This window comes from Pan troglodytes, chromosome 21 (assembly GCF_028858775.2).
Source record: "Pan troglodytes isolate AG18354 chromosome 21, NHGRI_mPanTro3-v2.0_pri, whole genome shotgun sequence".
NCBI lineage: Eukaryota > Metazoa > Chordata > Mammalia > Primates > Hominidae > Pan > Pan troglodytes.
In genome coordinates this window covers 65,472,587-65,498,540 of record NC_072419.2, presented here as the reverse complement: position 1 = coordinate 65,498,540, position 25,954 = coordinate 65,472,587, and the positions used below count along the sequence as shown (strand labels likewise).

Sequence of the window (25,954 nt, the reverse complement as noted above, 5' to 3'; positions counted from 1 at the left end):
ATGTAAGTGGATGGGTGGGTGGGTGGGTGGGTGGGCAGATGGACAGATAAATATCTACAAACATATGTGTGTGGGTGGTTGGATAAACAGTGTGGTAGGCAGAGTAATACCTCCCCTCAAAGATGTCCATGCCTAGATATCCATGCCCTCATGGTGCTGATGCTTTTTCTGAGACAGGGGAGCCAGCCATGTGAGGAGCAAGAGGAGGAGTGTGCAGGTGGAGGTAGAGGGACTAGCAGGTGCAAAGGCCTTGAAGCTGGAATTAACTCAAAAGACAGTCATAAGCCAACAAAAGGACCAATGATAAACAAATCATAATCAACCAATAAATGTTTGTGCATATAAAAAGCTCAACAGCTTCCTCCTCATTTGACCCAGCCAGGAGCTCTTGGTTAGAGCTCTAAGTCCTTGTTCAGACTCCTCCCTGTTCTGCAATGCCCCTGCCCCCTCCTGTGCCCATCCATGGGCTCTTGTTGTGATTTGTTGAGTGGAGAGGCTGTCTAGTTCCACAAGGCCAGCTAGTAAGGCCAAAATTTGCAAACTCAAATGCTATGGGGGCCAGGCAGAGAGCATAACTGAGAGAGGCTGGCCGAGGGTAAGACATTAGGGAGAGGTGAGCTAGAGAGCGCAGCAGGGAACACAGCTCTTACCCACAAGGGGTGGCCACTGCTCATCTCCATCTGGCTGTTGCCATGTAAGGAGGCAGGCCCAGTGTCTTCAGAGCCTCCCATATTTCAAGAAAAGTTAGAAATCCAGATTTTTATGAGAAATCTTTACATCTAATTATGTGGCTGCTAAGTGCCAAAAGTTTTAGAGCACTGGCCTAATAAGGGTCTTACATGCACTGTGTTTGGCCCAAGAGCTGCTAGTGGGTTTGCAAGGTGTCCTGGAGTGATATCTCCAAGCCTCCTGGGCTCCAGTCTGGGACCCTCACCCTGGATTAAGAAAGTTTCCTCGGCCACCTCCAGGTGTGGGCACCAGGCACACAGCAGGTACATGGTAAATATTTTCGAATTAGTCAAGCTGAAGTCTTGGGAAAGTGGGAGCTGTTAATGAGGCAACTCATCCTCTTCCCTCTCCTCACATCTTTCCAATGATGCCTGGAGGCTTCAGGCTCATCAACTGTCAGTCAGATGTAACTGAGCACTTCCTCCTTATTGGTGAGATACTGAGGAGGACCACAACCACTAGCCGATGTCCCTTGTTTCCCAGAGCCCCGCATGCAGCTCCTCCGTCTGGATGGCATGCATTCCCCTTTCCTCCAAGAGCAGCACTCGAATTTTCCTTTGGAAGACTGTCCTTCCCACACCACCAAGTTTGGGCCAGGGCTGATGATGAGGCTTGGAGGCCCCATTACACAGGCAGGGAGGCCTTATTTTGTTCAGACTACCTTGAGTCAGGCTTCTGTCTCAGGACCCTGAGTGATCCATGAGAAAGGAGGGACGCTGGAAAGGAAAGCCCCACTCCCCTAAGCCTGCTCTGGGGGCCACGCCAGCACCATCACCTGGCTGTGTCAGAAATGCAAAATCTCAAGCATTGCAAGAAAAATCTAGAAAATGCCAGGCCGCTAGCGTGCCCAGGACAGGCTGGGGTGCACCAAGACAAGCAACTAGCTGGCACACAGGCTATGGAAGGAGACTGGCTGGTTCAAATCTGGGTCCTTGGGTAGGTTATCTAAGCTCTCTGTGTCTCCATTTCCTCATGAGAAAAATGGGGCTAATAATACCATCCACATCACGGGCAGTACCTTGTGGGATCTCCTGAAACAATGCATGCCAAAAAGCGATTAGGGAAAGTCTGGCACACAGCAAGTGCCCCATAATGTTAGCTCTGGACACATGGTCCCGGCAGACCATTGATAGAGGCAGGGCAGGAGGGGGAACCAAAAGAGAAGAGGTCATCTCTAGCCACTGAGGGTCTGAGCAGCTACAGGGGAGAGTTAGGAATTTGGATTGCCCCTTGAAGAATATCCAGGCTTTGGATAAATTACTGACAGTGCAGTGGCTCACCGCCTATAATCCCAGCACTTTGGGAGGCCAAGACGAGAGGATCGCTTGAGGCCAGGAGTTTGAGACCAGCCTGGGCAACATGGCAAAACCTCGTCTCTACTAAAAATACAAAAAAAAAAAAAAAAAAAATAGCTGGGCGTGGTGGCCCATGCCTGTAATCCCAGCTACTCAGGAGGCTGAGCAGGCAAATCGCTTGAACCCCCGAGGCAGAGGTTACAGTGAGCCGAGATCACGCCACTGCACTCCAGCCTGGGCAACAGAGTGAGACTCAGTCTCAAAAAACAAAAAAAAGGACTGACAGGCTAGGGGGAGAATGTTGACAGGTTGACAACTGAGGTGTGGAGTATAAATGCATCAGGGATCTGGGATTAGAATGTGGATTAGAGAATGGGATGAAGGTGGAGGGCGAGCAGGAGAGGAGGAGATCACAGGGAAAATGAGGGTAGAAAGAGGGCAGGGATTAGAGAATTTGCTTTTCAACTTGTATGCAACGGGCAGCCTGAAGGGTTTTAAGCAAAGGAGAAAGACAATCCAAGAAAGGCACAATGAAAGAGTGGCAGGAAAATCCCCAGGGCCTCCCGTTTGTTGGGGGTGGATATGTGCAAACGCATACCGCAAAGAAAAGTCTAGAAGGGCACACTCCTGAATGTTCACGGTGATTATCTCTGCGTGGCGAGATTACTAGGATGTTTTATTGTCTTCTCTTTGCTCATCTGTATTGTCTAATTTTTCTGCAAAGGACATTCATTGCTTGCATAATTAAAAACACAATAAAAGCTGTAAATAATTAACAGGCTCTCTCTTCCGGACTTAAGTTGAATGGATGTGTTTTCAACCCAGTTATTTCAAAGATTTGCTGGATTCCTGGCCTTAGAAAGGTGCCATCAAAAAATACACAGGCGGTGAGTTGTAAGGGGTGGGAAACAAATTCAGTCCTTTAATCATGAAGCTCTAAACCCTAGGAAACAGGAACTCTTTCTCTGGAGCACACGGATACCTTTCAAATCCCATAGTAAATTCCTCTTGGGGTTTTGTGGAAATGACAGAGGTGGCCACTCATCCTACCTTTTAGGGTTGATCCTCAGTTTTCTCTGCTTGCTGTTCCCACGAGACATCTTTGCTCTCCGAGGCAGGCCTTTCTTCCATTCTGGCTCAGACACCTGGTGCTGGGGCATCACCCCTGGGACTGTTGGGTAGGAGAACTGAAAACACCAAGCATGTTGGCATCACATTACTCAAAGTCCTCATGATGAAGAAAACTCCAAAGGGTTCTTGCTCTGCAGACAAGATGCCTGTCTTCAGAAATCAAAACGGAAATACTGCATTGCTAAATGGGCTGAGCCCCTGAGAAGTTCAACCAGGCAACGGCAGAGCGTTCCTGGACAGAACCTCCTGAAACCCCGCCTGGGCTTGATCCGCAGAGGAAAGCCTATGCCATCGGTGTTAACTGGAGGCCAAAGAAACACGGTGACCAGCCCCTTTACTATCCCCTAAATCCACCTCCCCGGGAGCCCCCGCACCCCTGGGGCCCTACTGACTAACCCGCTACTCTCAAGATGAAAACAGCACTCCCCACAACTTTGGGTTCCACCTAGGGAAAGCCGAACAGCCAGCAAGACTCTGGTCTCCTGGCCTTTGTCACTGTCCACAAGGGTTAAATGACTGCTGAGCCTCCAGGACCGTCCTCAGTGGCCGCGGCCCAAGCCACTCCAGAGCAGGACTAAGCCCTCAGTCATCACAACCAGGTGCGTGAACCCCCTCTCAAGGCGGAGCTCTGCATTATCATTTCTTCACCAAGTGAGAACACCTGTGAGCATCCACCACATTTCCCCCTTTTCTCTCTGCCCCCAGGAACTTCAGAGAGAGGGCTGAGTCCAATCAACAGTAATTCCTTCTCCAGAATCCCCAGTATAAAGACTCTCTCAATTATTGGGAGTCTCTGGTTTATAATCTTAGAATGATCCAGAGAGCTCACCTCTCTGATGGAGTGTTTCATTTTACTTTTTGCTTCTGTTACCAGGAAGCTCAGTTAAATTTTACATTTGGTTATGAAGACTATCTCACTTCATGTCTTGAGTATAGTAATTCTTTCCTTTGGAATTTATGTTTTCCGCAACTCTGTTTTGGTTTGCATTTGGGCCTTTATTCCTTCCTGCTGTCTATGTGGTATCCCCGGCCTCCCTCAGGAACAAGCAAGCAGTGAACAGCAGATGCTACATGGGACGGCTTCAGACTTCCTTCCCTCATGAGAGGTCTTACGGGATAACAACATGCTCTCTCAACCCCGGGCCCTGGGGCAAAGCCCAGCTTTACCTTGGACATCTGCGCCGGCCCTCCTTCTCCAGGGCTTGTCCAGGTCCATCCTCCATTGCTCCCAGGAGGGCCATTGGGACCCTCATCTCGGAGGCTGCTACCAGGAAAGTGCACCGCCAAGTACACAGATGCCGCCTTTGCCTTCTGCTCCGCGGGCAGAGGGACACTGCGGCTCAGGCAACACCACGTGAGCCGTGGCTCAGCCTTCAGTGAGGGAAAGGGGTTTTGGGTGCTGTGGGGACTGCGGGTGCTGTGGCTCCGGGACGTCCCTGAGTGGGAAGACAAGGCCAGCTCTGGCCAGCCTGGGGGCACACCCTGAGGCCGAGTGAGGGCAGTGAGGAAGGAGCCAGGCTGGAGTGGGGAACACGGGTCGGGGCCCACCAGGGGCCCTGAAGAAGGATCTTCTGGGGCATTCCCAGGAGGCTCCCCCAGCTCCCAGTTGGGTACCCAGGGATTCAGGACATTCCCAGAGAGCCTGGCCCTTGCCAAAGTGCTGCCCATGCAGAGGCGATGGATACGGTGGCTGTCACCCTCCATGTCCTGAACTAAGTGTGCCTCACACGTTGGAGTGGGCGGGGAGGAGGTAGCCTCCCTGGGAGCCCCTGGTGCTGAGATGGGCAACTCCCTGGCTGCTGGCCTGCTAGTGGCCATCCTGTCCCCCTTGTCCCCCCCCAACTGTGCCCCTTTTCTCCCATCCTGTGGCCTGGAACAGCTGGGGTCCTCCAGGATGCTGTCCGCCTCACCTGGGGAGGGGCCTGAGGCTGGGCTGGGAGAAAGAGGGGTCCCCAGTCCTGACCCAACAAATGATGCCCGTTCTTCAGGCCACCCACTGCTGCAGAGAGAGTCCTGGCTGTGCTTTGGTCCCCAGGGAATGGGCAGTGGTAAGGGGGTCTCTGCCTGAGGTAACCTGAGGAGGTACTTGGGGGAAAAGGCATTGTCTGCCAGGGCAGAGAGCACTCTAGGAGCCTGAGGTGGGGTGGCCAGCGGGGGGTGCTCTGCGGGGGCTGGGGCTGCAGGATGCAGTGGGGTAGCCTTGTCCCTTGGCCCCACCCTCTTCAGGGCAACAGAAGCAGCAGCCAAGGAGGCTCCAGAGGACTCCAGAGGCTCGCCCACCTGCCTGGCACTCTCCTTTGAGCCCCCTGGCACCTCCCCGGGATCGGCATCCTGCTTCTGGGATGACAAAGAGGCAGGCTGCGTGGGCCCACCTGGGGTCTCTGCGCTCACAGGCTCTGGTTGCTTCCAGCTGTGCAGGTCCTCCACTTTCAGCTTCTTCCTCTCCGAGGGGAGCTTGTCCTCCCCAGAGCCCCTGCTGGGCCATCTCAGGACAGTCTGGGCCCACAGGCAGGTCTCCTGAACATCCCCCGCACCTCGGGCACCTCCTTCCAGCTTGGGGTCCGGCAAAACTGGCCTGGGGGCCTCTACGTCACCCCCTTTGAGGGGGCCAGGTGCTGGGGGCATCTGCCACGCCAGTTCCAGCCTCCCATTTGGAGAGACCAGGGGGCTCCTACTGCCTGAACAGGGACTGTCTCTGCCACCCAGTGCAGGGGATGACACAGCCTCTTCCACCCTGGGTCGGTCACTGTCTCCTGTCCTGGCCACCGTCTCCCCATGCTTAGTGGGTTCAGTCACCAAGGAGGCCTCCAGGGCTGGTGGATTTCCCCAAGGCTCTGGCGCTTCCCCTGCGGATATGTCCTCATGGACAGGGGTCCTCCTGTCTTGGGTGGGGACTGTGCCTGAGCTCCCTGCTGCCTCTTTCTGCAGAGGAAAGCCCAGTTCTGCCCCACTGCCCACTCCCACCTCCCTGGCTTTCTTGCCTCCATGGGGACTGGCTTTCATTTTCTGGTAGATCCTTTTGAACGTCTCATCCCCGTACACCTGCCACTTCTCCTGGGAGAACATCTTCAGCCTTCTCTGGCCGCACTTCCTGCCGCCCGCTCTGCCCTTGCCGGCCATGGCCTCCGGCGCAGCAGTTCTCTTTGCGTCTGTGTCCTCTGCGGGCACCAGGGCATCGCCAATGGGGGTGCCTGGCAGGTCCTCCACCGCGGCCTGTCTGACCAGGGCCCGGGGATGCCCACTGGGAACGTCAGTCGAGCTTAGTCCCGAGCGGCAGCCCAGGCGGGCTGGGCCGGGCCTGGGGCTCAGAGGCTTCTGCGTCCTGGACCAGGGGTCCCGGGGCTCCCTGGGCTCCAGCCACGTCCTGGAGCCCTCGACGAAGGGCAGCGAGTTGCTCCTGGTGACGGGGACACATTCCACGGTGGTGGAGAGCTGAGTGGGGACGGAGTGGAAGAAGAGGGGCCGAGACTTGTCTGGGGGCGTCCAGGTGGAGCGCACGGGGCCCGGGGCCCTCCTACGGCCTGGCTCCAGCGCGCGGATGTCAAAGTGGAAGGAGTCCTTGTAGGTGTAGGGCGTGGGCAGGTCGATGCTGCCCTGTTTGGACAGCCCGGTCTTCCGGGGCCGTACGTTGTCCAGCTGGGCATCGTCCACCACCGCCTGGTTGTGGGAGATGAGCTGGGCGATGCGCTCCTCCAGCCGCTTCTTCTCCAGCTCCAGGCCGGCTTCTCGCGCCCCGGGCTCGGCCCCTGCGACCCCTGGCCCCGGGCCCGGGCCGCCCTCCCCCTCGGACTCGGCGCTGTGCTCCGAAAGGCTGTGCAGGGGGCTGCAGGGCGCATGCGGCTGCTCCGCGCTGTCGGAGCGCGACAGGTACCCCGAGTCGGTGCTCTCACACTTCCGCAGCCGGCCCTCGGGGGCCTTGGCATCCCAGGGCTTCTCGGCTGCCGTCGCCTGCTGCCGCTGCAGGGCGCACGGCTTCCCGGCGGTCGGCGACTTCTGCTCTGGCAACTTGCGCCAGGGCTGTGTGCTGGCCGCGGGGAGCCCAGGTGACGCCATGGGGGCAGAGTCCCAAGGAGCCTCTCTGTCGGCAAATGCGGACCCTGGACGGGGAGCAGCTTCGGTCCTCACATCCAGGTTCTTGGCAAGTAGGGGCACGTGGGCACCCGGAGAAAGGGGTCTCTCCGAGGCGCCTTCGTGCATCCCCTGGCTCCTGCTCTCGCCCCTGCCGTCTGGTCTGGGGGGCTCTCCGGCCTTGTCCCCTTCCTCCAGGAGGCCGCCCCCGGTGCCCTCGGACTCTGAGGACAGCCGGGAGTTGTTAAGGTGCGTCTGCGTCCGCCTGTGCTTGTAGAGATTGCTCTGGGTCTTAAAGGCGATGCCGCAGGTGGCACACGGGAAGGGCCTCTCACCCGTGTGGGACCGGATGTGCTTCTCTAGAACACTGGGCTTCAGGCAGTCGCGACCACAGTGCGGACACAGGTACTTGCCCGCATTCCGCACCTTGCCTGGGCTGCCCAGCGTGGGGCCCAGGCCCGGCGACAGGACAGGCAGAGTGCCCACGATGTTCACCGTCAGCGTAGGGGCCGCCGGCTTCCCCACCTGGGTGGGGCCAGGCCCTTCAGGCTGCAGCACAGGGCTGAGTATGAAGGGCACGTTGCCCCCATCTAGGCTGCCCGTCACTAGCGGGGCGCGGGGCTGGAGGCCCCCGGGAGGCACCGTGTGGTACAGTGGGATGGGCAGGGCCTTCAGGAACACAGTGGGGGCCAGGCCCTGCTCTGGCGGCAGAAGGACAGGGCCCAGGGTCAGGTGAGGTGAGGCCTGGCCACCTGGGGCCCCTGGAGGGCCAGGAGTGGGAGCTGGCTGGTCCCTCGCAGGAGGGGCAGGGCAGGTGGGTTCTGGAACCTCCATTCCGCATCATCTGGATGGCCCACAATGCTGGAAAACCTGCAGACAACAACCAAACTTTACCATGGGCACCTCTCCTCTCTCCTCATGCAGTAAATCTTCCCTACCCTGCACCAAGCACTTCATCACCCAACGGAAGCCTGACAATCCCCTAAGGAATGTACTCTCATCCCAAGCGAGAGGAAGGTACTCTCATCCAAAAGGGAAAGCTGAGGCTCAGACAGCGAAGTAACTTGTCATGCAAGCTGACATGTGGCAAAGCGGGATTTGGACCCAGATCTGTCTGAATCCTGCCTCTTATTTAACATGCCATCTGCACAGGTCCATGGCAGGTTTGCCACCATCATCCCCTGGCACCAGCACAGTGCCACATGCAGAGACACTCAGAAAATGTGCTGACTTCATGAAAAAGTCATGCAGCTTGTCAAGGTCCTCGAAGTTCACAGTGATTCCGTGCACTTGCACAAATCCCTTTTCTTCTCTGGGACTGTTTCCAGATCTGCAAAATGGGCAAGGAATCAGGGCCTTCCCACTCTGAGGTTCTGAGTCTCTGCTGCAGGATGAAGACAGCAAGAAAAAAAACTGACGCAAGGAAAGGCTTGCCAGATTTATCAAACAAAATCCAAGACTCCCAGTTAAATTTGATAAACAATGTATAGTTCTTTAGTGGGAGTATGTCCCAAATATTGCATGAGAATTACTTTTGGTATAAGTATGTCCCAAATCTCACACGTGCCATGCTTATACGGAAACACTGAGCGCTGCTTATCTGAAATTCCAATGTGGCTGGGTATCCTGTATTTGATCTGGTGACACCACTAGGAAAAGGAGCACTTCCTCAGCCTCAAGACAAGACTTAGGTCTCTGCTCAAAGGTGGGGCTTCCAAAGCCCCTCCAGACTGAGTTAGGACAAAACTGGTTCCCTCTAAGCCAGGAGGAGTAGCTTGGCAAATCCTAGGGGAGGGAGCAAGAGAGGTCCAGCTATGCTCTTCACATCACAAAGGAAAAGCCAGATGCAAGAAGGAAATTCTGGACAGGCCCGTGACTAGAGAATCAGGGGTCCCCAGATCCTTTTTCCACAGATACCCATCACCAAGGAGCTCCATAAGCACATTTCACCCATCCCCAGCTCCGTTCCCCAAGAAAACAACCACATTCCAGCCGTTAGCAGCAAGGGGTTCTAAGCAGGGTGTGGTAGAAGTAGTAGCACAGCTGGACATGGTGGCTCATGCCTGTAATCCCAGCACTTTGGGAGGCCGAGGCGGGCAGATCACCTGAGGTCAGGAGTTCAAGACCAGCCTGGCCAACATGGTGAAACCCCGTCTCTACTAAAAATACAAAAATTAGCCAGGCATGGTGGCAGGAGCCTGTAATCCCAGCACTTTGGGAGGCCGAGGCGGGCGGATCACCTGAGGTCAGGAGTTCAAGACCAGCCTGTCCAACACGGTGAAACCCCGTCTCTACTAAAAATACAAAATTAGCCGGGCATGGTGGCAGGAGCCTGTAATCCCAGCTACTCAGGAGGATACGGCAGGAGAATTGCTAGAATCCTGGAGGTGGAGGTTGCAGTGAGCCAATATCGCACCACTGCACTCCAGCCTGGGTGAGAAAGTGAAACTCTGTCTCAAAAAATATATAAATAAAAATTTAAAAATAATAAAAAACATAGAAGTAGCAGCACATTGAGCTGGCTCATACCACTCATACTGGCTCAAGAGAGCTGATTGTTAAATTTTCAAAAATTGCGCAAGCCAGTTGTGAAACACAGCCCTAATTAAAAGATACGTTACATAAACTTACAATCAAATAATGTTAAAAACAAATAAATGACAACTGGATAACTTAAAATTGATTACAGTCTCAAATGTAAGCACTAAAGTTATAAAACTCTTAGAAGACAAAGGATTAAAACTTCATGACTTTTTTGGATTTAGCAATGGATTTTTTTATTTTTTTATTTTTTTATTTTTATTTTTGAGATGTAGTCCTGCTGTGTTGCCCAGGCTGGAGTGCAGTGGTGCGATCTCAGCTCACTGCAACCTCTGCCTCCTGGATTCAAGCTATTCTCTTGCCTCGGCCTCCTGAGTAGCTGGGCTTACAGGTGTGCGCCACCATGCCCAGCTAATTTTTGTATTTTTAGTAGAGACCAGGTTTCACCATGTTGACCAGGCTGGTCTCGAACTCCTGACTTCGGGTGATCCACTGGCCTCAGCCTCCCAAAGTGCTGGGATTATAGGCATGAGCCACCACACCCGGCCGCAATGGATTTTAAAATATGACACCAAAAGTACATGCAGCAAAAGAAAAATAAATTTGACTTCAAAATCTAAAACTTTGGTTCATCAAAGGATACTTTCAAGAAAGTGAAAAAACAGTCCACGGAATGGGAGAAAATATTTGCAAATTATATGCATGATATATCCAGAATATACAAAGAACTCTTACAATGCAATAACAAAAGACAACCCAATTTATTTATTTATTTATTTATTTTTTGAGATGGAGTCTCACTCTGTCGCCCAGGCTGGAATGCAGTGGCATGATCTCAGCTCACTGCAACCTCCGCCTCCCGTGTTCAAGCGATTCTCATGCCTCAGCCGCCTGAGTAGCTGGGACTACAGGCGTGCATCACCACACCCAGATAATTTTTGTAACAACCCAATTTAAAAATGAGCAGAGGACTTGAATAGATTTTTTTTCTCCAAATGCCCAAAAAGCACATAAAAAGATGCTTCATCCCATCAGCTGTTAGGAAAATGTAAATCAAAACCACAATGAGATAGGACTTCACACCAACCATGGCTATAGTAAATAATAATAATAAACTAATAAGCAATAAAATAACAAGTGTTGGTGAGGATGTGGAGAATTTAGAACCCATAAACACGACTGGTGGGGATATAAAATGATGCAGCCACTTTAAAAACAATTGGGTAGTTCCTCAAAAAGTTAAACATGTATTACCATAGGATCCAGCAACTCTACGTCTAGGTATATACCCCAAAGAATTGAAAACAGGTATTCAAACAAAAACTTGTACATGCATGTTCACAGTAGCTTTATTCAAAATAGTCAAAAGAGAGAAATGACAGAAATGTCCATCAGCTGATGAGTGGATAGACAAACGGCAATATACAGTACCGTAGAATTGTAATCAGCCATAAAAAGCAACGAAGTGCTTGCACATGCTACAACATGGATGCACCTTGAAAACGTCATGCTACATGAAAGAAGCCAGACACAAAATATCACGTGTTTTATAATTGCATTTGTATGAAGAAACTGGAATAGACAAACTCACGGAAACAGAAAACAAATTATAGCGGTTGCCAGAGGAGGGGGAGAATGGGGAATGAGGCTTTAACTGGGTACAACGTTTCCTTCTGGGGTGATGAAAATGTTCTGGAACCAGACAGAGGTGGTAGTTGGTAAAACTATGAATGTACTAAGTGCCATAGAATTGTTCACTTTCAAATAGTTAAAATGGTGAATTTAATGTTATGTGAATTTTACCTCAATTGTAAACAGGTACTGTCTCAATTTTTTTTTAAAGTATTGTCTTCATTGAGCAAAGGTACTCAATTTTTTAAAAGTACTTTGGGCTGCTACAACAAAAATACCCTAGATTGGGTGGCTTAAATGACAAATATTTATTTCACACAGCTCTGGAGACGGGAAGTCCAAGATCAAGTTCAAGTCCAAGACAGGTTCAGTGCCTGGTGAGGGCCTGCATCCTGGTTCCTAGACGGCCATCTTCTTGCTGACCCCTCACATCACGGAAAGACCAGTAGAGCTCTCTGGGGTCCCCTTTATAAGGCACTCATTCCACTCATGAGGGCTCCACGTCATGACCTGACCACCTCCCAAAGGACCCACCTCCTAATACCATCACATGGGGAGTCAGGATTTTACATGTAGATTTGGAGCTGAGGGGAAGAAACATCCAGTTCACACCAGCTCCTACATACTCAGAGCTCACCACTGCTAAGGATTCTATGTCATCTTCCATTCTCAGGGATCTTGGGGCCATTTATGTGGGATGTACTGGTGTGGTGGGAACGCTTCCTGGCAGTGTGGAACGTCACACCTCTGGCTCTTCCCAACCTCAGCATCAGTAGCATCATGTTCACAGCTTGAACTGGCCACAGTGGAAGCACTGACACCACAAAAATCAGCAAATGCTACAAGTCAGTCCTTTTTTTTTTTTTTTTCATCCTGAAAGCCAGTTTCAACATTTACCAGCACACCACTGAGCAGAAGGGAGGACCCAGAAGACCATTGCACCCACTCTCTGTCCCTCTCCTAAACCTCTGGTCTCATTATGAATCTCACCACACTACGCCATCTGCAAGAGCCCCTGGCTTCAAAACAATCTGAGACGTTCTAATTGTTTAAGGAAAGATGTAAAGGCAGGAATCTTTAGAGATTAACAGGTGGCTACTAGAACGGATAAGAGCTAATAGGAATGGAAGATAAAGGCTTACCTCAAGACGCTGCAACCTTTCTACTAGCTGAGAATTTCAGGAACCTCCCCAGGAGACCAGTAGGCCTGAATTTCTGTCTCTGCTTAACCATCTTGCTAGAGGGTGGCCCTGAGACTGTTTCCTCATCTCTAAGAACAGTGGCATTGGGGCAGAGCCACCAGGAGGTTCAGATGAAATAAGTTATGTGAAAACACCAAGTGCTGTGCCCAGCACAGAATAAGCGCTCCATTTATTTCAGTTTTCAATTATACGCCATAATATTTTGAACTATTAACTACCGGTTCCTCCCCCACCCTGTCTTCCTCCTACCCTTGTCTCTTCCCCCATCCGTCAGCTCAGCAGTCTCCATGCATCGCCTCTAGCAAGGGATGCTGTCTCGGGGTGGGTTCCTGAGAAAAGGATTCCATTCCAAGTATTTTATTTGGGAGGTGATCCCAGGAAACACTTGTAAGGAAATGGGAAGGCTGGGGGTGAAGGAGGCTACAAAATGTCCAGCAAGTCCCCACTGTGGGTGACTGGAGCTTAATCCCACTGGGGGACACCAGAAGATCATGTAGAACATGCACCCCAGGGGCAAGTGAGCTGCCTGCATCGGGACTGCCTCTGGGAGCAGCCATGTCCTGGCATTTCCAGCTGCATGCATGAATGCACGGGGTAGGCTCTGTGGCCACAGGGAGCCATCAGACACAGAAGCACTGCCTGCAGTTGGCTCTTAAATGCTGAGTCGGAGAATAGGTGGGCAGGGCTTCTGTCTTCCTGTGGCAGAAACTCAGTAAAGGCGTTTTAATTCCAAAAGCCCTAAACCCTAAGGAAACTGGATGAGTACAAGCCTTCTGTCCTGATCCCCTGGTTATAATGGTCATGGGTGGGGAGGTCACGGAAGGGAGGAAGGAAGAAATAAGTCCGTCCAGCTCCTGCCTCAGTGGCAATTCCTGCTCCATTCCCCAGGGCAGTCTGGAAAGAGGGGTGCCAGGACACAGAGCATCAACAGCCCAGAGTGCGCGTCCAGGCAGGAGGACGAGGCACACACAGAGCTCTCGCTGCAGGACGAATTTCAGAGCACCCAGAAAGGCCCTGAAGTGACTGGGAAAATGGGGCCAAATTGAGGGGGTTGTCACCCGAGGGGTGTCTCAGTGGGGGCCTGCCTGGGGAGCTGAGGGCTGAGTATCACGTGCCCCCCAAAAACTTTAGCCCAACCTGGGGGTAGGGGGAGGAGGAAAAGGAGCCCAGAACTGACTCTCATAGGGTGGGAGGCTTGGGGCTTCAAAATAGAAATGCCAGGAAAAGAGCGCTATGTTTCCGACACACCTGCCACGATGATCATTTTGTGCTCTCTGCAGCCTGTTCTGTGATCACTGCGAAATTGACGCCTTTGAGTAACAGCTGATCCCTGCTGGCAAGATGACAGCTGACTAACACCTTCCTCGAGGGAGATGACGCTTTTCTCAGGAAAACCTCAAAAGGCTGCAGATAATTTTGCTCACTCTGAATCAAGGAGATGGCAAGTCCTATTGTCCCCATTGGACTGATGGGGAAGCTGGGGGCCAGGGCTGGGAAGGCAGCTCGCTAGAAGGCTTACCTCTTTGTATGAGCGAGGAAAGGGTCCGGGACAGCCCCTTGGTCACCTGGACTGAATGCCAAGTCCTCACCCTGTTGCCATCCCCAGGCTCCCGCACGCAGGGAACCTGGCGCATCCCTCATCTGCCGCGTGTGCAGCTCCCCACCTCCTTCCAATTCCCCCCCCCCCCCAAACAGTCATATCTTTTGGCGCAAATGTGCAGCTTTATGGAGGAGAGGGGAACAAAGAGGTGGGAGAAACTTGAAGAAAGAAGTGACAATTTCCCAAGCCCTCCTTTGCAAAAGCAAACCACAGATGAGCCTGGGCAAAGAGAGAACATGAAAATGCCATAAGTAGGTTTTTAGAATTTACATTTAGGGCCCCGAAAGAGAAGGCCATGGAGAAGCATATTGGATACGTTAAGCAGATAGAACTTGGGTACTAAGATGGCTGGTGTAGTTACAAGTTTCCCAAACTTCCGTTAATCCTGGACCACCATCACCCACTCCACCACGTATGGGGACCACTTACGCTGTTACTCAGTCCCCACCCTACCTGTGTAGAGCCTCATGCCTAGAACATCATTGCTTTAAAAGGGATGCATGCAATGTGAATGCACTTCATGCCACTGAACTGTATGCTTCACAATGGTGAAAGTGTTATATTTTATGTATGTTGTATCGCAATTTTCAGAAAGTGAAAAAAAAAGGGGGGAGGAAGAGGAACTATATCATTGCCCAGTGAGTTGAAAACTGACATTCACACAAAAACCTGCACACTGATGTAAACATCAGCATTGTAATTGCAAAAACCTGGACGTGAGCAAGATGTCCTTCAGTAAACATCAGTAAACACACATCCAGACAATGGAATATTATTCATCGATAAAAAGAAATAAGCTAGCAAATAAGCTGGCAAGCCACAGAAAGACACAGAGGAAACTTAAATGCATGTTCCTAAGTGAAAGAAGCCAATCTGAAAAGACTTTGTCTTGTGTGGTTCCAACTGGATGACCTTCTGGAAAAGGCAAAACTATGGAGACAGTGAAAAGGTCAGGGGTTGCCAGGGGTTGGGGGAGGAGGGGATGAAGAGGTGGGTGGAGTGAAAGGGATTGTTCTGATCCTGTAATACCAAATACTTGCCACTATACATTTGTCAAAACTCATGGAACATGCAATACCAAGAGAGAACCCTAGTGTAGACTATGGACTTTGGTGTCTCTCAGTGGGTTCACCAGTTGCAACCAATGCACCACCCTCATTTGCAAGATGCTCACAACAGGGAAAAAAACAGTGGGGACACAGGCTGAAAGAGGCGGATGGGAGGTCTCTGTACTTTCTCCTCATTTTTCTACAAACCTAAAACTACTCTTGAAAATTGTCTATTAACTTCGAAAATTGTTTTAAATCAAAACAGTTTTTTAAAAGAGATGTGAAAAGATAGTTATCCTCACCAGCCAAGAAATGCAAGGTATAAACCATGATGTCATGTTTTGCCTATTGCAGGAACGAGGGGGCCAAAAGAAATAAATACTTGTAATAATTGGGCATAAAAGCGGGCGGTGGGGATACTAAATCAATCATCACCAAAAAGAGAAGATCAATTTTCCCTATGAACCATTAACATAAATACCTATTAAATTTTTTAAAATATGTATCTGTAGGCCACCATGTATGCTCTCGCACACCTGAGTGGTATGGTCCTCTACTTTGAAAAGCACCTCCCTAACTTACAGTCTTCACCTGATACACCCTTGGTGCAGACCCTGTACCTGCAAGGCTGCAGCAACATGCTTCCTAGTCCACTAGCACCCAGCTAGGCTTGCCCAAAGGGAGGTGCTGGCAAGTCCAGGCAGGAGGGTAAGGTCAGGCCTGGCTCCAAGGTGGCCTTTGTCCCTCTACTCAGGGACAGACTTTCATTAGGTGGCCCTCTCTAGGTCCAACCACGGTTCCCACGTTGGCCTCTCATGCCTGGAGTGGGTAACACTCCCCCACTGCTGCCAGCCCTCAGGTGCCCCAACTTCCCAGAACCAGGCCCACACTTTGTAAATGGCCCCACATTGAAACCCCTCTCAGTCGCCCACCCACTTGAATGTGCATCTAGGCCAGCCAGGACCCAAAGGGAAATTACAACTTACCTTATATGCGCAGGTGAATGTTCCCAGAGAGCAAGAGCAGCCCTAACTTTTGTCAGATTCTAGAAGGGTCTGGAAGGGTCTCTGAGGGTGAGAATAGCTGGTTAGAAACAACGCCTCCCTAAAAGCAGGGGAGGCTGCCCGCTTCCTGTCAGGGCCAAACACATGTTAGTTCCCACTACGACTTCACCAAATTCATTCTCTTTAGTGACAAAATATGTTTTGCCTAAACAATTATGATAAAGGAGCAGGCCAGAAGAGAGTTTACAAACAAACACACAGTGTGCAGAAAGCTTAGGCAAGTTGGAGGAGAGGAGTGTCTCCTGCAATTGCCTAATTTTCATACACAAATTACGTGGTTTCCCTGTAGATGGTCAATTGGTTGCAGATGTGTGGAAGGAGAAGCTTGATGTCAGGTTGGCTTTGGCAAGAGGGAGGGCCTGCCAGCTGCGCTCAGCCATCCCCGTCCCCTGTCTTCTTGGTGGAAGAAGAAAAAAGCATGGGTTTGAGTTCTGGTTTTGCCACTTACCCCCTCCCTGTGAAGCTCAGCAAGTTCCCTAACCTCAGGATTTTCATTTGTAAAATGTGGATAACGAGGATTAAACATATGCTACCTATAAGCACTGATCACAGCATAATGCAAAATGGGAAAAATCTGCTGAAAATTATTCAGCTAATTTTCTCTTTTTCTTTTTCCCAAGCCCATCAGTATTACCTTGATCTGCCTGAGACATCTTCTGCCTAAGCTTTGCAGGTTCACAGCACAGGGAGCTGACCTTTATGTGACACCATGTCCAGGCCACAGGCCCAAGGTCTACACATGCCCTAAGCCATCTAATCCACACAGCAGGGAGGTGCTGTTATTAATCTAACAAGAGGAATAAGGCGCTGAGAGATGGAGGGATTCACCCAAGATCAAGGAGTTGAGAAGTATATTCCTTCCAGTGAAGAAAGACAGAACAGGGAAGCCTGGGCTGGCATGCAGAATAAGATTGGCATAAAGGACCTCTTCAAGGAGAACTACAAACCACTGCTCAAGGAAATAGGAGAGGACACAAACAAATGGAAAAACATTCCATGCTCATGGAAAGGAAAAATTAATATCATGAAGATGGCCATACTGCCCAAAGTAATTTATAGATTCAATGTTATTCCCATCAAGCTACCAGTGACTTTCTTCACAGAATGAGAAAAAACTACTTTAAATTTCATGTGGAACCAAAAAAAAAAAAAGCCTGTATAGCCAAGACAATCCTAAGCAAAAGGAACAAAGCTGGAGGCATCACGCTACCTGACTTCAAACTATACTACAAGGCTACAGTAACCAAAACAGCATGGTACTGGTACCAAAACAGATATATAGACCAAGGGAACAGAACAGAGACCTCAGAAATAACACCACACATCTACAACCATCTGATCTTCGACAAACCTGACAAAAATAAGCAATGGGGAAAGGATTCCCTATTTATTAAATGGTGCTGGGAAAACTGGCTAGCCATATGCAAAAAGCAGAAACTGGACCCCTTCCTTACACATTATACAAAAATTAAGATGGATTAAAGACTTAAATGTAAAACCCAAAACCATAAAAACCCTAGAAGAAAACCTAGGCAATACCATTCAGGACACAGGCATGGGCAAAGACTTTATGACTAAAACACCAAAAGCAATTGCAACAAAAGCCAAAATTGACAAATGGGATCTAATCAAACTAAAGAGCTTCTGCACAACAACAGAAGCTATCATCAGGGTGAACAGGCAACCTACAGAATGGGAGAAAATTTTTGCAAGCTACTCATCTGACAAAGGTCTAATATCCAGAATCTACAAGGAACTTAGACAAATTTACAAGAGGAAAACAACCCCATCAAAAAGTGGGCGAAGGATATGAACAGATACTTCTCAAAAGAAAACAATTTATGCGGCCAACAAACATATGAAAAAAAGATCATCATCACTGGTCATTAGAGAAATGCAAATCAAAACCACAATGAGATACCATCTCGTGCCAGTTAGAATGGCAATTATTAAAAAGTCAGGAAACAACACATGCTGACAAGGCTGTGGAGAAATAGGAATGCTTTTACACTGTTGGTGGGAGTGTAAATTAGTTCAACCATTGTGGAAGACAATGTGGCGATTCCTCAAGGATCTGGAACCAGAAATACCATTTGACCCAGCAATCCCATGACTGGGTATATACCCAAAGGATTATAAATCATTCTACTATAAAGATACATTCACACATATGTTTATTGCAGCACTATTTACAATAGCAAAGACTTGGAACCAACCCAAATGCCCATCAGTGATAGACTGGATAAAGAAAATGTGGCACATATACACCATGGAATAGTATGCAGCCATAAAAAAGAATGAGTTCATGTCCTTTGCAGGAACATGGATGAAGCTGGAAGCCATCATTCTCAGCAAACTAACACAGGAACAGAAAACCAAACACCGCATGTTCTCACTCATAAGTGGGAGTTGAACAATGAGAACACATGTACACAGGGAGGGGAACATCACACACCAGAGCCTGTCGTGGGGTTGCCGGGGGGGAAGGGGAGGGAGACCATTAGGACAAGTATCTAACGCATGCAGGGCTTAAAACCTAGATGACAAGTTGATATGTGTAGCAAACCACCATGGCACATGTATACCTATATAACAAGCCTGCACGTTCTGCACATGTATCCCAGAACTTTTAAAGTAAAATAAAAAATAAAAAAGATTTCTCATAAGATGATCATCAGTGCTTGAGCCTGGGAGCTTGAGACCAGCCTGGGCAACATAGTGAGACCCCCATCTCTACAAAAAATAAATAATTAGGCGGGCATGGTAGTACACGCCTGTGGTCCCAGCTACTCAGGAGGTTGAGGTGGGAAAACCACTTGAACTGAGGAGGTTGAGGCTACGGTGAGCTAGGATCACACCACTGCACTCCAGCCTGGGTGAGAGTGACACTCTGTCTCAAAATAAAATAAAATAAAATGATCACCTAGAAAGCCAGATATTGTTTATGAGAGTGAAGAGTTTTTCAAAATTACCTTCACTCTTTAATATTTCACGCTCCAAGGAGGGAGGACCTGTGCCCAGAACTCTCCTGTAGAGAAGATGCCCCTCTAACAGTGGCACAGCAAAGATATGGGCCTAGCTGCCTGATAGGTCAGGGCAGCTTTATGTAAGGGAAGCATGGTGGGTTCAATCGTATTCTCCAAAACAGCATCCAAGTCCTGCCCCTACTACCTGCGATTGGGACCTTATTTGGAAATAGGGTCTTTGCAGATATCATTAAGTTAAGGATCTCAAAATGGTATCACACTGGATTTAGTGGGGTCCCTGAATCCAGTGACTGATGGTGTCCTTATAAGAAGAGGAGAGGATGCAGGGACCCAGGGGGTAGGCCATGCGAAGACCCACGTGAGGACAGAGGCAGAGATGGGGCACAATCCAGCCACAAGCCAGGGAATGCCTGGAGCCACCAGGAACTGAAAGAGGCCAGGAAGGACCCTCCCTTGCCCTCTCCCACCCAGAGCTTTAGAGGGAGGGTGGCCCTGTGGATGCCTTGATTTCAGGCCGCTGCTCTCCTGCACTGTGAGAAAATCCATTCTGTTGCTGTGAGCCCCCCAGTGTGTGGTCATTTGTTACTGCAGGCTCAGGAAACAAATCCAGGATGTGAAAGGAAGCTCTGCCCTTCGCTGGACTGTGGTGAGAAGCGGATGGGTGCGGAGGAGGAAGGCAAGTGGGAGGGTCAGGCTTCAACCAGAGAGGAGCAGGTACAAGCGGGGGTAACACCGGGGCTATCCCCCAACTTCCCATTGATGGACTCTATAAAGAGTCGTCTTCACAGGCTGTCCATATGTGACCTGGTGTGAGGCACGGTCGGGCAGTGGGGGCCGCAGGGCTGCACTGTCCTGAGCCACTGTGGTCCTCCCATGATATGAACAGAGTCTGTCGTGGAGCTCACAGTGTGCCAGGGCAGGCACAACTAGTGGGAAGAGGTGCTCTGTAATGAGGGCTCCAGGGTGGACCCCCCGCCCTTCAAGTCCTTCATGCTGGGGGTGGAGGATGGGTAAAAGGACACGACATATGGGGACATAAGGAGACTGGGTGTTTATTTCATAGAGTGTTTAAAAGAGAGCGGGCTCTGGAGGACGACCCAAATCCCACCATGCATTTCCAAGTCCTGTGACTCAGATGAGCTGCACAGCCTCCCTAGGACTCGGTTTTCTTGTTTTTAAAATGGAAAAATATTGACACCTCCCCCATGGCATCATGTGATACTCAAATGAACTGTAAACATGCCTGGCCAAAGTAAAAGCCTAATGGAATCAATAAATACATGTTTTTTCTTCCACTCCCACTGATCTTAGAGAAGATCCGATCAGCTATGGAAAAGTAAAGGAATATTTTCTTTTAGTATATCCAAGTTGTAGAGTGAGTTATTAATACATTTTTTTCAAGGCATGAGACTTTTTCTGAACCATTATACTGAATGACTGCATAGTATCCATCATTGACCCAGGATGGCCCAGGGCCCTGTATACTACCTGGCACATAGCAGGTGTTCAATAAATATTGGTTGAGTGAATGAATTATAGCCATAGATAAGACTATAAAGAAATGGCCTGACTTAAATTATCACATTTGAGAAAAAGGGAAGGCATTTTTATGTGAAACTCCTCTGAAGAGGTTCCTCACTTATTTGAGCCAAACCATGCTGTTCTGGTCTACTTCTCAGAAATTCCCAAAGGTTTATACAGCAGAGTCCCTTAACGTGCAAATTTAATTCACTTGAATTCAACCTCACAGGCTGCATAAGAAAATAACAATTTCCACCACTTGGTAATGCTCCTAGCTGTCAACTCATAATGCCCAAGTGAAAGGAGGGGGCTTGAAGCCCTGGTTCCCTCAAGCAGGCTCAGCCCCACATGGCCCTCACAGCTACTGCTAAACACGATTCCAGTGTTTCCAGTATTTTTGGTACAACATGTGCCAAAAATACAAGCTTCTCGCCGCATCTGTTGATTAAACAAGGAAATAAGACAAAATTCAAAACCAAAAGAAGAACTGGCTGAGTTGGAGGTACTGAGAAGTACTGTGAGCAGATCGGAAAAACAGCCTCGCTTCTTCACACCTTTCTGTTTCTGTGGCTTCTGCAAGGGCACTTTGCTACTCCTCCCATCAAGATCTGGAGACTTTTTCTCCACTCCTCAACTCCAGGCAACATCGTGTCACATTAGGGATGGTGTGCCTAGGTCCCAAGAAGCTTGCACGCTTCTGCTCTGCTTCTGCCATGAGAACAAGCCCAGATAAGCTCCCAGGAGGATGAGCGACCATGTGGAGCTGAGCCAAGCAATCCCAGGAGAGACCGTCCTCGTCCAGCCAGTGAGGGAAGAGTGCAATTTTAAATGAGATGGGCCAGGTGAGCATCCCTAACAAGAATGTCAGCTCCATAACACAAGCTCTTTCATTTACTGGTCTACTGTATACCAACTCGTCCTAGTTTGTCCTAGACTTGCCTGGTTTTAACATGGGAACCTAGTGGTGGAATGAGCCATGCTGGTACCTGGGGTAAGAGTGTTTCCTGCAATGCAAAGGCCAATGGATGCAAACAGCCAGTGCAAAGGCCCTGAGGTGGGAATGTGCCTGGAATGTTTGCGGCATGACACACTGAATCAGAGGAACTGCACCCACAGACGCTAGCCTGCTCAACAATATTTTTTAAATTCTTTCTGGGCAAGTATACTATTTCCCTGGGCTTTTGTTTCCTCAACTGCAAAATGGAGAGAACAATATCTGGGTACCTAATGACCTGAAATTACGGATACTAGGGATGCCATGCTTAATTAAATGACAAGAGGCCTGTCTTGATTACTGCTGTGACTGTTACTCTCCTCCACGGCAAATGGAGAAAGCAAAGCCTAAAGCTTTATTGCTGGACAGAAGACAAGGCCAGCACAAGGATGAGAACTGCCATCCAGAACTGCTCTCCTTCCACCACTGAGGGCCACTTGGAAGGTGACCTCTGCTGGCTGTTGTGTGTGCCAAGGGCAGATCTTTCCAGTATGGGCCTGGCTGTGTTGGAGGTTTATCTTGATTCCTCATGGCTTAGAACACAAAATAAAATGTTACATAGCACCACGATTCGTGATTGCCTAGCAGGCTATCAACAGATTTGTTTATGATGTGAAATAATGAATTCAGAATACTGTATTGATGATGGTTATTCTTTTATATAATTACAATAATTATCCAGGAAAATAGCAAACAGATGCAGTGCTGAATTCAAATAAAGGGTAGGAAGAAGCGTCCCAAATACTGACGTGATTCAGAATATTATATGAGTTAACCCTACCTCTTAAACTGCCCATGTCAGAACTACAAGGTATGGATAGGCACTCTTTATAAATGGACATAATGTACGCACTAAAGCGAAATACACATGCATGTTACAGCGGGTCTAGGGGGGTTACTCAGAAAAGGTATGTCAGTTAGGACCCAACATGATTCTATGGCTGCAGACTGACAGGTGGCAAGAGATCATGTTCCTCAAATTTCTCCATCTCTCAATGGGATGTATTTTTTTTAATTAAGGTACAATTTACATACAGTAAAATGCACCCTCTTTAGTGTACAGTTCTGTGAATTTTGACAAGTAAATACAGTCGTGTAACAACCAACATAATCAAAATGAAGAAGGCCATCACATCCCCAAATCATGCCTCCCTCTCTGGTCAATCCCTTCCTCCACCTCCAGCCTCTGGCAACCACAGATCTGTTTTCTGTCCCTATAAGTTTGTCTTTTCCAGAATGTCCTATAAATGCAACCACATATTATGCGGCTTTTTTGGTCCAGCTTCTTTCATTCAGGACAATACCTTTGAGAGCCATCCAAGCTGTTGTGTGCTCCAATCATTCATTCCTTTTCCTTGCCAAGTCCTGTTTTACGGTGTGGGTGTGCCACAGTGTGTTAATCCACTCCCTCTTTCTGTGGGAGGCAATAACAAGGCATTCCTAGCTCTTCCAGACAGGGAAATGTCAGTAAAGGCCTGGCAGAAAGCCAGTGCTACTATCCTTCCCAGGAGGTAACAGGGCCTTCCCAATGAGTACCAACAGAGGCTGAGTGGGGAACCTCAACTTCCACTCATCTCTTCCCCAGTCAGAGCAGTCGCAAAGGAAGCCAGCTAACACAGAAGGGTCACTAAACCCAGACTCTCATACCATAATGCCCAAAATGTCCAAGTCTCAATTAAAGATCATTTGTCATACCCTGAACCAAGAAGACCTCAAACTGAAAGGAAAAAGACAATGCACAGATGCCAACACCAATATGCAAGAGGTGCTGGGATTCCCTGACAGCTGTGAAGCAGCCATCATGAAAATGTTCCCATGAACACTTACAAATATGCTTGAAACAAAGGAAACACAGAAAGCCCCAGCAAAGACATAGAAGATAAAAGAAGAACTACATGGAAATAATAGAAATGAAAAATACTATAATCAAAAATGTAAAAACTCAGTGGATGCCCTCAACAGCAAAATGGACAGGACAGAAAAAAAGAATCAGTGAACTTGAAGATAGGACAATAGAAATTACCCAATCTGAGCAACAGAGAGAAAACAGGATGAAAATTTAAAAAAATGAAAAAAAAATGAACAGCCTCAGGGACCCATGGCACTAACAAAAGGTCTAATATTCCTATCATCAGAGTCTGGGAAGGAGAAGAGAAAGAAGATGAGCTTAAAAAGTGCTCAAATAATGTTCAGGAGCTTCAATTTGGCAGAAGACATAAAGCTACAAGTTCAGGAAGCTGAGAGAACCACTCACCCCCACCCCCACCACCAGGATAAACCCAAAGAAATCCACACCAAAGCACGTCATAGTCAAACTCCTGAACTCTAAAGATAAAAAATATTGAAAGAAGCAAGTGAGAAACAATGCCTTAGCTACAGAAAAAACAATTCTAATGAAAGCAGGTTCTCATCAGAAACTTGGAGGCAAGTAGAAAAGGGTATCACATTTTTCAAGAGCTGATGGAAAGGAAGTGTCAGCCCAAAATTTTATATCCGGTGAAAATATGAAAATATCCTCCTGGAATGAAGGGGAAATCAAGATATTCGCAAATAAATGAAAACAAATAGAATCTGTCACCAGCAGGCCCACCCTCAAAGAATGGAAGTTCTCTAAACAGAAAGGAAGTAACAAAAAGAGAAACTTGGAACATCAGGAAGGAAAAAAGAACAATGGAAACAGTAAAAAAGTGGGTAAAAACATTCCCTTTTGAGTTTTTCTTTTTTGTTTTGGGGTGTTTTTTTGTTTGTTTTGTTTTTTGTTTTTTTTGTTTTTGAGACAGGGTCTTGCTTTGTCACCCAGGCTGGAGTGCACATACATTGATCAGTGGTGCGTACACGGATCACTGCAGCCTCAACCTCCTGGGCTCAAGCAATCCTCCTGCCTTGGCATCCCAAAGTCCTGGGATTACAGGCATGAGCCAACACTCCCGAGCAAGTTTTCTTAATCATGTTTGGTGGCTGAAACAAAAATTATAACACTGTCTGATATGGTTCTAAATGTATGTAAAGGAAATATTTAAGATAATTCTAAATGTGAGGGCATAAATGGAGGTGAGATTTCTACTCTTCACTCCAACTGGTAAAATAATGACACCAGCAGACTACGATAAGTTCCATATATATAAAATGTAATACCTAGAGCAACCATTATGCGGTGGTATCTGAGAGAACCAGCCTGAACCGCAGGCTGCAAAAGTGCTCCCTGTGCAGCCTACAGCCTTGGATCAGGGATAATCCATCTGCAGCCTTCCAGACAGGGAAACTAAAGCCGCATAAAGCCAGCTAGCCTCCCGTGGCCAGGAGTCCACACACAGTGGCCGTTTCCTCTGCAAGCCCCACTTCCTCTATGCATGCCACAAGCTCCAAAGCCTTCTGTCCTGCTGTGCCCAGGCTCCCAGATGCACGCCCACATCTCTGCTTGTGCATGGTCTGCTATCCAGCAGCACCCCAGAGGGTTGTCAGCTGTTTGCCTAGCAACTCCACACCATCTCAAGTCTAGCTGAATCAGCCAACTTCTCTGCTTTCTGGTGGCTAAAATCACAGCTTCTCCGATGAGACCTGAATGCCTTCCAAGTGTGTTGTTCCTTGAGTACTCTCCCTCAATCTTAGGGTACCCTATAGAGTTTCCTTGTACCTAATAGTCACTCTTTCATTGTAACTAATCATTCCAACGCTAAGTTTCCCCTGCATAACCCACTGGGTGGTTTCTGTCTTCTGACTGGGCACAGAAGTCTACAGAATTGTCTCTGGGAATGGTCCCAAGAGATCCCTAATGATGGGATTTAGGGACTAGTGTGGTTGTGCTTTTGGATGTGGGCACAGTGTTGAGCTCCTTGACAATGAGAAATGTGACTCTTGTAACCTGTGAGGTACAAAAGCATCACAATTAATAAAGCCATCACCTGTGGTCAATTGCGGCAAAGTGCCAATTTAGAACATGTGCCTTGGAAGCTCAAGTGGCTTCTGTTCCTGCTGTATGGCAGGAATGATGACCATAAGGGATGTGGTATGAAATGGATTTCTTTTGGCGTCCTTGAGCACTTACAGAGAGAAAATGACAAGCTCAGGTCCATTAATTCCCACCTCGAGTCATGATCTGAGGATCACACAGCCTCCATGACAGCCCTCAAAGAATGTCTCA

General features: G+C 48.8%; 1 protein-coding gene across 3 annotated transcripts in view; it reads right to left on the bottom strand.

Annotated features, from left to right (window-relative positions):
• The window catches only part of ZNF831 (zinc finger protein 831), a 135,723-nt gene that overhangs the window by 59,825 nt on the left and 49,944 nt on the right, over nucleotides 1-25,954 (bottom strand). For 2 of the 3 annotated variants that reach the window (XM_054674870.2, XM_003317033.5), the window contains 2 exons: nucleotides 4,323-8,093; nucleotides 3,075-3,211 (listed from right to left, as the gene is read on the bottom strand). In XM_054674870.2, the coding sequence (XP_054530845.1) occupies nucleotides 3,075-3,211; nucleotides 4,323-8,057 (3,872 nt within the window). In that variant the 5' untranslated portion in view covers nucleotides 8,058-8,093. Of the gene's footprint in view, nucleotides 1-3,074; nucleotides 3,212-4,322; nucleotides 8,094-16,233; nucleotides 17,458-25,954 lie in introns of those variants that run through there. The other variant, XM_063802687.1, reaches the window with a different exon arrangement.